Here is a 14,205-nt window from a genome sequence, read left to right as displayed (position 1 = left end):
TCTCAGAAAATTAGGAAACAATCTACCTCAAGACCCAGCAATATCACTGTTGGGTATATACCCAAAAGACACTCACTCATACCACAAGGACATGTGCTCAACTATGTTCACAGCAGCATTATTTGTAATAGCCAGAACCTGGAAACAACCTAGATGCCCCTCAACCAAAGAACGGATAAAGAAAATGTGGTATATTTATACAATGGAGTACTACACAGCAGTAAAAAATAATGACATCTTGAAATGGATAGATCTAGAAAACATCATATTAAGTGTGGTAACCCAGACCCAGAAAGACAAATATAATATGTATTCACTCATAAGTGGCTTTTAGACATAAAGCAAAGAAAAAGCAGCCTACAGAGAAACAGGACAACAAAGAGGACCCTAAGAGAGACATACATGGACCTACATAGGAAGGTGAAAAAGATAAGATCTCCTGAGTAAATTAGGAGGCATGGGGGTCACGGGAGAGGGCAGAAGGGGATAGGAAAGAAAGGAAGTGGAGAAAAAAGTGTAGCTCAACAAAAACAATAAAAAAAAGAGAGAGAAGTTAGGGCCTAGGCATGTAACTCAGCCAGCAGAGTGCTTCCTAGTGTCCTAACTTCCTTCCTATTACTGTGATAAAGACCATAACCAAAAGCAACTTAGGGAGAAAGGAGAGCTGGCAGTCCACCATTGAGGGAAGCCATGGCAGAAGCTCGTGGCAGGAGCCTGGAGCCAGAAACTGAAGCAAGGATCATGGAGGATGCTGTTTACTGCTTTATTCCCCATAGCTTGCTCAGTTTGCTTGCTTTCTTCTAAGTTTATTTTTATTTTTAGATGTTTTGCTTGAAAGTATGTCTGTGCACCATGTATATAAGTGCCTATAGAGATCCAAATTAGATGCCCTGAAATTGAAGCTATAAACTGTTGGGAGCTACCATGTGGGTGCTGGGAATCAAACCTGGACCCTCTGGAAGAGCTGCTAGTGTTAGAGGCACTGAGTCGTCCCTCTAGCATTGCCAGTTTGCTTTCTTAATACAACCTAGGACCACCGGCCCAGAGGCTGGGCACTCCCACATTAGTTACTAATCAAGAAAATGCCTCCAAAGATTTGCCTGTGGGCCAATTTGATGGAGGCGACCTCTCAACTGATGTTCTCTTCCCAGATGATTCTAGCTTGTGTCAAGTTGACAAAAACCATTCTGCACATCTGGTATATACAGTCCTGAGTTTGATCCCCAGCACCACATAAACTAGGCATGGTGGTATACATCTGCAGTCCCAGTATTCAGGAGGTAGAGGCAGGAGACTCAGAAGTGCAAGGTTATCTTTAGCCAGCCAGGGATACATGAGGCTCTGTCTCAAAAATATAAAAAACAAAAAGGAGGAAAGAAAAAGAGAAGTTAGGCATGAAGAGAGAATTACCCACGGCAAATGGCATCACCTCAGATGTCTCCTAAAATAAAGGTCAGGACCAGTTAAGAGCTGAAATGTTTCAAAAGCTGCCACCAAAGTATAAAGCATGAACTCTAAACAGGACAAGGACCCTACGTACCAGTTACCTCCTGTTTTAAGTTCTTGCTCTTAAATTTCTCACTGGTTTGTCCCTCAGATCAGATGTGTTAGACAGTCTCATAGTGTCTAACTCAGTGCTAAGGAAAGGAAAAGAGGAAGCCGAGATGAAGGGGAGGACAGGAGAACTAGGGCCGAGGGAAAGGCAAGGTAAGCAATGAGACCCGTGAAGGATGGATGCCCAGTTCCGCACAGGCAGGCATACCTGATGAAAACAGTTTTCCCTTCGTTCACATCGGAGGGTAATTTCCTCTTCTTTTTCTTTGAGACTGGGACATCTAATGTAAAGAACAACACAACAAAACAAAACACAAAAACAACAAACTCATAAGACAAAGGGCTAATATTTGATAGGGGTTTTTTAAACTGCGGACAAAGGGTATAACAACTAAATATATTAAGATACTCAAACTCAAAGAAAAGAAAAACAGAGGCATTAAGGGTATAGCTTAGGGGCAAAATGTGTGTTTAACAAAAACAAGGACATAGAGGTTCAATCCCCAGCAGCAAGAGAGAGAAAGAGAAAGGAGGGAAGAGGGCATAGTTCAAAAAAAAAAAAAAAATACTAATTTTTACCTAAATTGGCAAAACAAGAAAGACCAATAGAATCCAATGTGGTCAAGGTATGGGAAGAAAAATCCCCATATAAATGAGAGCCCCTGAGACAGCATGCACACACAGACTCACTACTACACTATACTGCATGGATATGCATGTGTCTCTGCTTATAAATGTGTTAAAATGTTCTCTAAGTGCTCAAGAAACAGAACAATGACTTAAGAGTTAATGATCTGGGTGAAAAGCAAACTCATAGCTTGAAGAGTAACATTAAGGTAGATGTGGTAGCACATGCTTGGAACCCTTATATGCTACCGTGTATACAAACAAATTTCTGAAAAAAAATGATTACTTTGGAGAACTGTTGGATTGGTGAGTAACTTTTGATCTCTACACTAAGCTCCTTTGTATTCTTTAACTTCTTATTTGAGTCCCACTAGGTTTTCAGATTCAAAAAAGAAAATGACAGAAGGCAGATGAACCCAAACTATAGGTCTCATTGTACTCTCAATATAAAAGCCTTGATTCCATCCTCATGAATTAAAAAAAAAATTATTTCATCTCTCTCTTATCTCTTATGTGGCCAGACCAAAACACCAAGCTTATAGAAATGTAAGCAAACAGCTAAGTAAAAACAGCCACCCCGACAAAGCAGTTACTGGGCATTTCTCACTGTAATATATCCTGTTTATCCAGTTATTCATTCAACTTAGACAAGCAGAAGTAGCAGTTCCTCAATATTAAAGCTAGGTTTTTAATTCCCTAATAAAGACTCTAAATTCCCAAATATTCCAAACTCATCTTTAAAACAGAGTGAACAATAAGGAAACAAAAAGACTCAGAATGTAGATCATTTGGTAAATGTTGGCCTAGCATGAATGAAGTCCTGGGTTCAAACCCCAACACTGCAAAAACCAGACACAGTGTGGGGGGGAAGGAGGGGACACACCTGTAATCCCAGCATTTGGGATTACAGCAAAGTCACCACAGGGGTTGGTTCAAGGTCATTATTATCTACATACTGAGCCTGAGGCCACCCCAGGCTATAGGAGACCTGTCTCAAAAGAGGGGCAGAGGGGAGCAGGATGAAGCAGTTACTAGAGTGCCTTGCATGCACAAGGCCCTTCCTGTGTCTGATCCCCAGCACTCATAAACTAGGAGTGGTGGTGCATGCCCATCACTCAGGAGGGAGAGGCAAGAGGATCACCAGTCCAAGCTCATCATCATCAAATCAGCCTGGGCTACATGAGATCTTGTCTCAAAAGAGGGAGAGAGGGAGGGGGAAGGGGGATATAGGGATGGAGAAAAAAAGCATTAGAAAAAATAAAAATAAAGGTTCCCTTTTTAATAGTTAACAAAAATTTGGTAGAAAAGCTATTTGAAAAGAGGCCTGGGCAGAACTGGTGTACGTCTCAGTAATTTATTCAAAGCTGAAAGGCATTTATGAAGATCCCAGCAAACCTTCATCCTCCTGTTCCTCAGCACTGCTCCCACTCTCCAGCGGTCCCTCGCTATCAATGCTCCCTCCTTCCTCCAGGTCACTGTCCTCATCAGAATGGACTTCTTCAGTGCTTTCCTCAGGAGCTGCTCTCTTGACTGCTCTGCAACAGCACAGTTCAGAGCTCATCATCTGGGCTGACACATCAGCGACCGAGCTTTATTACGTACACCAAGTTTACAGTGAAGTGGGGACAGAGGCGAGTGTTTTCCTCTCTCCAGTGTCTCAGAATGGGCCTACCTCTTCTGAACTTTCACACGTGTCGTCACGGTTGATTCTCTACCTTCCTCCTCTTCTTCATCACTATCATCATCTTCATCACCAAAATCATCATCGTCTTCATCATCTTCTTGCTCTTCCACCCTGCCATTTTTACCCGATTCCTTATGCTCATGTTCACTGTTCTTCTTTTCATCTGTGGAGGAAGATAAAGAAATGAATTCATTTAGTATCTAAAACAAGGTTATGTTAACAGGAAAAACTAATAACTCAAGTCCCTGGTTCCTTTAGTTTTTCAGGATTCCTATTTTTTCTTGTCATCCAGTCAGGCTTTTATTTCTATCAGTTCTTCATCCTCAGATTCAATCACCCACAGATCAAAGAAGACTTTTTAAAAAGCTTTGTCTGTACTGAATATCTATTTTGTCAACATTCCCTGGACAATTCAGTATAATAACTATTATACAGCTTTGTATTGTATTAGGTTTACAAATAATCTAGAGAGGAACCAAATGTACAGAAGGATTGCATTAATTCCATACGAGATTGGTGCACCCAAGGATTTGGGTATTTGAGCATCGTCTTTGAATCAATTCCTCAGAGACCCCAAAATATGAGAGCATATAATATCAGCAAATATGAGAGAAAAAAGCAAAGCTGCCACCACTTAGATTAGTTGCTTCTTTTTCTTGTCCTCATCAGAAACCCCAAGAGAGAGAAACAGCAACCAAAACTCTTCAGACAGGCCACCACTTACACACCACAGCAGACACACTACTCTCAGGCCTTCCGTGAACTTTAGCTTCAATGTGCAATATTCTGACACTCTGGTGACTTAAAAGCATTCTAAGTTTTCTCTCTCATTTTTAATTAAAAGTATTAATTTATGCATGTACCGAGAGCATGCAGTGCCCTGAGAGATCAGAAGGGATCAGATCCCGGGACTGGGAGCCACCATGTAGGTGCTCAGATCCCCTAGAAGAGAAACCAGTGCCCTTAACCAATGAGTCCTCCAGCCCTGCTCTTCTTAAAAATTCATTATAATGGGATGAGAAGGGAGTAAGTAGAGGGAAGAATGAACAAACTCAGGCTCCTCTTCACTCATGCTCAAAAGATCTTGTGTTTTGGAATCAGCTCACCAGACAGTCCAATGTGAACCGACAAGCAGCCCTGAGCCCAGAGGAATTTGGAGATTTTCCAGGATGTTAATATTATGCTTTGGGTATCTCCAGCTCAATATTCCCACTCTACATGAAAGCTCCAATATGTTTCAGGCATGTCGGCACACACTTTTAATCCAGTACTTGGGAGGCAGAGGCAGGTATATTTCTGTGAGTTCGAGGGCAGACTTGTCTACATAGCAAGTCCCAGGTTACATACAGAAAACCTGTTTCAAAATCAAAAATCAACACAAGAATTGTTTCCACCTGCCCAAGCCTCCTGCCTAACACCAACACAACTTACCTGGGGCAGAAGCAGGCTGGGTGTCTTTGTATTTGTCCTTTGCCACAGCCCAATCCACAGCCACAGTCCGTCCTGTCAAACAGGGGTGGCATTAGGGAGACTTTCTTCTACTTAGTGTCCCCACCTCCCACCCATCAAGAGAGAGCTACGGTCTTAGTGGAGAAAAAGAAAAGCCAATTCTCAGACTCTTGGTTTCTCTGGATGTGAGCCTCGCCTTTAACTGCTGAGCCATCTCCCCAGCCTGAACACTGGTTCTTAAAGATAGAGAGGCAAGAAGATCTACTTCCAGACCAGCCTGAACTACCTTTAAGATAATGTTTCAAAACAAACAAAAAAAAAAAACTAAAAATGCTCTCAATAACTTGCAGTAAAACAATCTTTTTGTATACTATGAATATTTGTAGCTTTCACTGTTCTAATAAATGGCTAAATGGCCAATAGCTAGGCAGATAGAGGTTAGGTGGGACTTGTGGACAAAAAGAGAGAGCAGGGAATAAGGAGGATGGGGTCACAAGCCAGACACAGAGGGAGCAAACCATGTAGAAAATGAGGTAAAAAGCCATGAACCACACAGTAGCACACAAATGAATAGAAATGGGTTAACTTAAGAGCTATTAGCCAAGCATTTATAATTAATAAGTCTCTGTGGGGTCATTTGGGAGCTGGTGGTCCCAATCAAACTCTGCCTACAGGAGCTCTTTCCATCCCTTAAACCCTTTAACAACAGAAATTCAGCTTTTTTACACAGCCATCACACCTTGGATAATACGAGATAAACAAAGAATTGTGTTTCCAGTTACACTGGCAAGAAGCAAAACAGACTTTCGGGAAAATGGAGATCCTGCTCGGAAGTCAGGAAGGAACTAAACTGATCCCTTCCAGCAGCCTGGAACCTGGTGACACCAAGAGCAGACTGTCAGTTCAATTGCCATGGGTACTGATAAAGCGTGGTCCAACCGAAACAGGAATGGAGGCACTAACATGCATTTTATCAGCAGTTCTGCCCAGGACAGTCATTAAGAACTTTCAAAAGACACTCAAAAAAATGAAGGGAAGGCTCCTGGTATGAGTTCTTTCAAGCTTAGCCTAAGATAAAATACTAAAAATGTTCACCAAAAATTGTGTGGTGATGCATGCTTGTAATCTCAGAACTCGGGGGTGGAGGCAGAAAGGTCAGATGCTCCTCAGTGAGTTAGGGAACTCATGGCTACCCTGGGCTATATGAGCTACCATTTTAGCAATGAGAGTCTACGCAGTAGAAATATTTTTTGAACATACCAAAAAAAAAAAAAGGCGGTTACTGTGCTAATTCACTCCAGCACCAGACATAACTAGGTCACGGTATGAGGTGTAGAAGACTCACCTTTTATTGCTTTCATATTCATGCCTTTGAGAGCTTTTCCTGCTTCAAGGAGATTTTTGAACTGCACAAAAGCAAAACCACGCATCTTTCCATCTGTGAGAAAATGTACAAAAACGTTAAAGGTAGCAGGAGGTAGCCAACAGAACAGGAAGATCACAGTAGTCAGGCTGTCCACAACCTGCCCATCAGCCAAGAGGTCCCTGCCCCCAAACAGTTTATATCCTCTATAACTCTGGCTTTAGCAAAGCAATTAGTCAATACCAGAGGAAGTCTGAGCTACCTAAAAAAACAAGGGACTAACACTAGCATTTGGGCTTTACTGCTTGTTAAGTAATTTACAAATATCACTCTCTCAGGCCACAGGAAACATGACAAAAGGTTTATTTTTGGTTGAATAATATGGGAACAATTACATTACATTATCTTCATTAAATCCACACCAAATGAAGGTGCAAAGTACCTGGCTTCCTTGGGATATTCACTTCCAGAACAGTTCCATAGGGTGTAAATGCTGTTTTCAAGTCATCTTCTGAACACTAAAGCCAAAAGGAAAACAAGAAGTATTATTATAGCAAATAAATATGAAACATCAACTACTAAGTTCATTTCCTAGAGGGAGTCTGAATATTTTTATTCCTTTTTTTTAACTCTCAAGACCAGAAGAGCAAACAACTATGAACAGATGACCGCTTACTTTGTATCTAAGAAGACAAAAAAAAAAAAAAAAGAAAAAAGCCAGACATTGTGTCCCACTCCTGCAATCCCATACTCAAGAGACAGAGTCAGAAGAATCAGGAGCTAAAGGCTAGCCTCGGCTAGAAAGTTGGAGCGTACATGAGCTACAAGAGACCCTGTTGCAAAAAGGGAAGAAGAGAGAAGCTGAACACACAGATCTCTTCTTGACAGTAGCTTCCTCCAAAGGAAAGCATCTTCACACTTAGTGGACTTTATACAGTCTTTAAAATTATATGGATTTATTTTACTTGGGGGAAGGCAGTGCAAGCTCGTGTGTGTGGAAATCAGGTTGTCCTGCAATGGCTAGTTTTCTACTTCCACTATGCGGGACCCAGGGACAAAACTCAGGTCATAAGACTTGGCAGCAAGAACCTTTACCCACTGAGCCATCGGCTTGCCCCTTAACAAACAGACCCCCCCCCCCCCCGCTGTTTTTCAATTCGACATGCTAAGGTTTATTTCCCACTGTGGTGAAGAGTTCCACTGAGGCACACGCCTTGGTTCAAGCGTCCTTTGAAACAGGCACTTAGCTCCATCTTACCTTAAAGCTGAGGTTCCGGATAATTAATCTGGCTTTCTTATCTGCCACTTTGGCTTTTTTGAGCTTTGGTTCCTTCTTTGGGGACTCTGAATTTTCTAAAAGGTAAGAGACACAGGATAAGTCTGCAAACCCACTTCTAGGCTAGAACTAAGTGGAAAAGATACCAATACAGACAGTATTTACCATGGGGTCAAGTGTGTAACATCCAGGAATAACCACATTTCCCAGCCTGAGATGCACAAATGACTATCAAAGCATACTGGGGGGGGGGGGGTGATTAACAACACAAAGAAAACTCCTAGCTCTCTGGCCACCTCTCATTCTCCTTCCTCCTGGAGAATTACTAGAAACTCACCATTATTCTTCTTTTCCTTGGACTTGTTCTTCACTTTTTTCTTGGCAACAGTCACATTGATCTTGCATCCTTCAAAGGTAGTGATCTCCTTGAGCGCCCTCTGAACATCTTCCAGCATGGAGAAAGTGACATACCCAAAGCCTCGGCATGCCTTACTCCCTAGAGCAAGACAAGTGAGGAAACGAGAGAGAAGGCCTGTGAGCAGTCTATCAACGATACAGGTCTCAAAAGGAAAAGAAATAAGGCAGAGATCTTTCCCTACTTTATTTAGAACTATAAGGCTTCCTCTCTCTTCCAATCTGCTATCTTGATGTTATTGCCTCTTCTTACCCCAGACTTGATAATCTTAGGGATACGGAGGACCCTTGAAAAACATTAGGCCCTCAAAGAATTCAATATTAACAATGAAAGATCACCAGAAAGGGTAGGAATAATACATATGGTAGATTTAAAAAATCAGATTATATTAATACAATCTTAGAAGATATTAGCAATAAATAAGAGCCTAAAAAAATGACATCAAGACTTTAACATTTCAGTATTGAATTAAATATTTCCAAAGAAGGAAGAAATTCTTGGCTTTATTTTATCTACAGAACACTCCAAGATCGGTAACATGGATATTACCACTCCTTTCAAAAGAATAATCTGAGATAGGGAGAAGTAAATAAATGTCAAAACAGTAGTAAAAACTAAGCTAAAGCAGGATGGTGGTGGTGCACGCCTTTAATCCCAGCACTCAGAAGGCAGAGGTTGGTAGATCTCTGTGAGTTCAAGGCCAACCTGGTCTACAGAGTGAGTTCTAGGAAAGGCTCCAAAGCTACACAGAGAAAACCCAGCCTGGAAAAACAAAACAAACAAACAAAAAGGAACTAAGTTAAGGGGTTGGAGAGATGGCTCAGTGATTAAGAGCACTAACTGTTCTTCCATAGGACTGGGGTTCAATTCCCACTACCCAAATGGTAGCCCATAACCATCTGTAACTTCAGTCCCAGGGGATGCGACAACTTCTGGCCTCCAAGGGCACCAGGACACCAGGAACACACAGGTGCACAGGATTACATACGGGCAAAATACCCAGGCACATAAAATTAGGAAATCATTTTTAAAAGAACTATGTTAATCCCTCTTTGCTAGCCTCATGGTCTTTCATGAGACCCCACACTGAAGAATAACAGGACCAAAAAGACAGAGATAAATACTCATCCTGGCCCTTTTCTGGGGATAGGGTAGTAGTAAAACTGTAATTAGTTTCTTGCACAAAAAAGAAAAACAATACCAATAGCAATGTCTACCCATGACCTGCAGAAGCAACAACTCCTGCATTCTGTTCCCCTTTAAACACTCTCACACCTCCTTTAGAGCACATACAACACAGGACAGTAATCTATAGAAGGTGGCTGCACAGCTGACAGGTGGCACCAGGAAAGCAAATTGCGACTTGGAGACTGATTTCTTTTCTCTTGAAACGTCCAAATTCACCCTTCAGGAAATTAGAACAACTACAACAACAACAACAACAAAAAGACCCTCCTCTCAATCAGTACAACCAAAACAAAGCTGCTCAAATGTGTAGTTCAGTCAGGCAGTGGGGGCGCACGCCTTTAATCCCAGCACTCGGAGACAGAGGCAGGCAGATCTCTGAGTTTGATGCCAGCCTGGTCTATACAGTGAGTTAGTTCCAGAACAGCCAGTTACACAGAGAAACCCTGTCTAAAAAAACAAAAGGGGGCGGGGGAGTTTAATGCCCCAGTAAAGACATAAACAATAATTATACCTCCACAAAGAACTGTGACACACACAGAATCTTGACAATCATGAGAGGTGGCATGCTGACACCATTAGAGAAAACCCCACCTCACTTCCATGCCCTCTCTTCCTCTACCACTGGAGTACAACACTCATTTCTAGTACACTTCACTTGTCTGGATAGAAAAGTCCGTAATTTTTCTTAAACGGGACAAGAGAGATTGTTAAGGATTTAGACCAAAGGCACGAGGTTTAAGGTAAGGGCACACAAAACTATATTCCACAGAGAGGCACTTGGCACTTGTCTAAGGCTTTGGCGCGCATGTAAAGCAGCACGAATGTCCGTCCAGTCCACCTTCCTCTGCTGTGCTGCAGAACCTGGAATGCACCTGAACTCATCTCCCTGAAACTCAGCAACGGCAGCAGGAAAAAAGACATTTATGCTTCTTTCTTGTTCTTGTTTTATTTTTCTTGAGACAAGACTCTTACATAACCCAAGTAGGCCTCAGCTTCCTGATCCTCCTGCCTTCCCATACCAAATGCTGGAATTATCCACACACTACTACTCCTGGCTCAACATTAGTGCTTCTTAAAAATAAATAAATTAGGTATTATTCATTTACTTATGCACATGTGAAAGGAAAGGAACAACTTGCCAGGAGTTGGTTCTTTCTGGTCCTGGTGATAAAAGTCAGGTTGTGAGGCTTGGTGGCAAATGCTTTTAACCTGCTAGGCCACCCTGCCAAGTCTCAACATAATTTTTTTTTTCTTTTCTTAATTTTACTTCATGTGCATTGGTGTTTTGACTGCATGTATGTCTGTGTGAGGACGTCAGATCCTCTAGAACTGGAGTTACAGACAGTTGTGAGCTACCATATGGGTGCAGGGAATTTAACTCAGATCCTCTTGAAGAGCAGCCAGTGCTCTTAACTGCTGAGCCTCCAACCCTAATGAATGTTTCTTTTAACTTTATTTTTTTAAGTGCATTGGTGTGAAGGTGTCAGATTTCCTGGAACTGGAATTACAGACTGTTATGAATGCCATGTAGTGCTGGGAATTCTCTCCATCCCCAGATGAATGTTTCTTAAACTGCAGATTACTACCCAGTAGCGACTGACTAGAATTTAAAAATATAAAAGTACATCCATATATGGTAAAATAGGAGTATTTATAAGAATTTTAATTTTATTTCAGTTTATTTGCTTTCCATTTTTTAAAGACAGGTCGGGTCTTGCTCTATGGCCCAAGCTAACATTTTTCTGTGCTTGCAGTCAACTGTGATGAGCCTACGTATGTCAAAGTAGTGGAGGCCCTTTGCACTGGGCACCAACACAACCTAAGCAAGGTGAATGACAAGGAAAAACTAGGGGAATGCGTAGACTTGTAGAGTGGCTGGCTACAGTGGCTAAAGGACTATGGCAAAGAATCTCAGGCCAAGGTGTCATTGAAGAGTACTTAAATGCAAGAAATGAACAAAGAAATCTGGCTCATTCTTTAAAAAAAAGTTAATGTACAGCACTCTCATTCACTCCTTCTGCTGTATCTATACATAAAGTGACAAAGAATTAGGCAGATGCTGCAGCTTACACAGCAGTCAGAGCCACGTTTACAACCCCAATTGTAACTTCTGTTACTGAAACAGAAGCTAAACATGGGGTGGTTATTAGCATATATCAGGTTCCCTAGTCACATACTCAGAAACCATGGAGGGGAAAGAAGAGTCCACCAGATGCCAGTTCTCACCAGTTGCTGTGTTGAAACGCAAAGATGCCTGCTGAGTTCAAATGGAGGTAAACGTATGTCCCGGGTAACAAAGTATCTATCCAGGTGTCCCAGGCAAGTCTTGTTGAGATAGAAATGCTTCTACATGAAAATCATTAAAATCCTTTCACTAGTCAATGCCAACTCTCCACACTGGGTAATCAATGCATGGCAAACAGAATGGGAAGCATATAGCAAGCTGGTGAACCCCTCCTCTGACTCAAGCCAAAGTCCTCGGAATCAGACCGACTCCCTTACTCCTCTTTGCTCATACTCCGTATCTAATGCTTCAGCAGATCCTACTTTACCTTAACAATGTCCATATACAAAACTACTCTCCCCACTTCCCTTGCTATCATCTTGGTCCAACACCACAATTTCTCCCCAAATTACTCTTAGAGCCTACCACCTGGTCCTCTCTCTTCTATCCGCTAAACATCGATTCACCACACAGCAGCCAGAAGCTTTTCAAAACCTAAGTCTAAAAGATCAGCCATTGCTCTCTGCTTAAAACCAATGACTTCCCCAGAGGAGAATAAAAATCTGTAAAGGTCGCAAGGTCCTCTCTGACCTGGTTCTCTGGTCCTCGTTTTCTAATTCTCTCCCTTTATTCACTTCCCTTGTCACGCTGGCCCCTGCTCTCTTCTCCTACAAGGACATACCTGCTTCAATATCAAGGTTGCTGCTTCCTGAATCCAGACTGTTCTATCCCTTAGGAATTCTAAGTTCAATCTCTCCTCAGATAGGTCTTTCCTAGCCACCACACACACACACACACACACACACACACACACACTCACACAGACTCCCTACCTCCCCTTAACTTTATTTTTCTCCTTAGCATTTATCACCATTATCAACATACAATTTGGTTTTTTAATTTGTCGTCCCAACCATAAATATATAAGAACATGATTTCTGATTTAATGATTTACCGTCACACATTTGCTGTACCCCAAGGGCAGCCAACAATGTTCTGGAATAGTTAGCATTCAAGAAGTATTTGCCAAATAAATAGACGAATGAACAGCATACTATGTAATCCAAGCTGGCGCTGGCCTGAACTTTCTACATAGACCACTCTGTCCTGGAATTCCCAGCAATCCTCCTGCCACAGACTCCCAAATGCGGGGAGTATAGACATTACGCCAGACTAACAGGTTAGCATTGAAAATTTGAGTACGCGGGGAAACGCAACAGAAACGTTAAGTGGGTGTTTTGCCTTTCATAAATCGACCTTACTGGCCAACATACAGCAAAGTCAGTTTAGAGAAGAATTAGTTCCCGGCCCCGAACCTTCGGAGAGGGGCAAGAACCGCACGCCTAGAGCCGGGTTGGTTCATGTCATTTACTCAGAGGATTCAGAAGGCTGAGGCAGGAGAGCTAATGGTAGCGAATTCGAGGCCAGTCTGAGCTACAGAGTGAGATCCTTGCCTCAAAACAAGCTAACCGTAACTACATAGCTCCCTGAAACTCGGCGTGTTCTAGCTCCCAGGAGCACCCAGCCCTCTCCGCCATCCCACTCCTTACCTTTCTCAGTCACCACGAAGCACTGCTTCACCGGACCCACCTGACTAAACAGCTCTTCCAGCTGCTCACTGCGAGCCGAGGGCGGGAGACGGCCCACAAACAGAGTCAGACCGGCCATAAGACCGGGAAACAAGCGTTTGAGGCCACGAGGGAACCTCACCGACGCCTGCGAGTCCAGAGATGAGCTCCGGCAGGAAGACCCCGCCAAGTTGCCGGGAGACACCGGAAGCACTCGTTGCTCAAAAGAGTCCGGGGAGAAAGCGTAGTGGGGAAGAAAAAAGTTCCGGAATGAAAAGAAAGGAATGACGTCTTGGGGGCGGAGCTTCTTGAGCGACCATCTACTCGCAATACTAGCATCGTCCTTGACGCTAAGTGAAACGTGACGTCAACAGTTTACCCTCTCTTAAAAATCTTTCTTTTTAGGAGATCGAACCCAGATTCACCAAAACAGGCAGAAGTCATTTTCCCTCGAAGCCTTGCCTACATCTGACTTAGAGTGGGTGTTCAATAAATTTGTCTGAAGGGTCTCCACAGTTTCCCAAATTACACGCAAAAACCTCAGCCAAAACGTCATAGACACAAGGATGTAACATGCATTATTTGAACAATTTTTATGACCTCAGGAAAAATGAGACAAAAGGTCTCCTGGCCTCAGAGATAAATTGTGTCTACTAAAATTCGAACAGAACAAATGTTACAAAATTATATTTTCAATAATTATTTTTATTGCGCTCCTCCTATATGCCAGGCTTTAGGAATAAAAACCGGTTGCCTGAAAAGAGGCAGGGCCTCTGCCTTCATATAAAATACTCTGGAACGAGAGACAGATTTTTTTTTTTAACTCTTACAAAAAATGTCTGGCCGGGCGGTGGTGG

The 14,205-nt window shown here is 42.4% G+C and overlaps 1 protein-coding gene across 1 annotated transcript in view; it reads right to left on the bottom strand.

Moving 5' to 3' along the window:
• Rbm28 (RNA binding motif protein 28) overlaps positions 1 to 13,539 on the bottom strand; it is a 37,602-nt gene extending 24,063 nt beyond the window's left edge. Inside the window, exons 1-9 of the mRNA XM_050141759.1 lie at positions 13,331 to 13,539; positions 8,291 to 8,449; positions 7,936 to 8,030; positions 7,120 to 7,195; positions 6,660 to 6,752; positions 5,297 to 5,368; positions 3,854 to 4,028; positions 3,577 to 3,716; positions 1,639 to 1,835 (exon numbers count right to left, since the gene is read on the bottom strand). Of these exons, the coding sequence (XP_049997716.1) occupies positions 1,639 to 1,835; positions 3,577 to 3,716; positions 3,854 to 4,028; positions 5,297 to 5,368; positions 6,660 to 6,752; positions 7,120 to 7,195; positions 7,936 to 8,030; positions 8,291 to 8,449; positions 13,331 to 13,448 (1,125 nt within the window). The 5' untranslated portion in view covers positions 13,449 to 13,539. The remainder of the gene's footprint in view (positions 1 to 1,638; positions 1,836 to 3,576; positions 3,717 to 3,853; positions 4,029 to 5,296; positions 5,369 to 6,659; positions 6,753 to 7,119; positions 7,196 to 7,935; positions 8,031 to 8,290; positions 8,450 to 13,330) is intronic.
• Between the last annotated feature and the right edge of the window lie 666 nt (positions 13,540 to 14,205).

This window comes from Alexandromys fortis, unplaced genomic scaffold (genome assembly GCF_014885135.2).
Source record: "Alexandromys fortis isolate MF-2015 unplaced genomic scaffold, M_Fortis_MF-2015_v1.1 scaffold_44, whole genome shotgun sequence".
Taxonomy (NCBI): domain Eukaryota; kingdom Metazoa; phylum Chordata; class Mammalia; order Rodentia; family Cricetidae; genus Alexandromys; species Alexandromys fortis.
The sequence above is the reverse complement of the archived record's forward strand: the minus strand, read 5'-3'. Positions and strand labels throughout refer to the sequence as shown.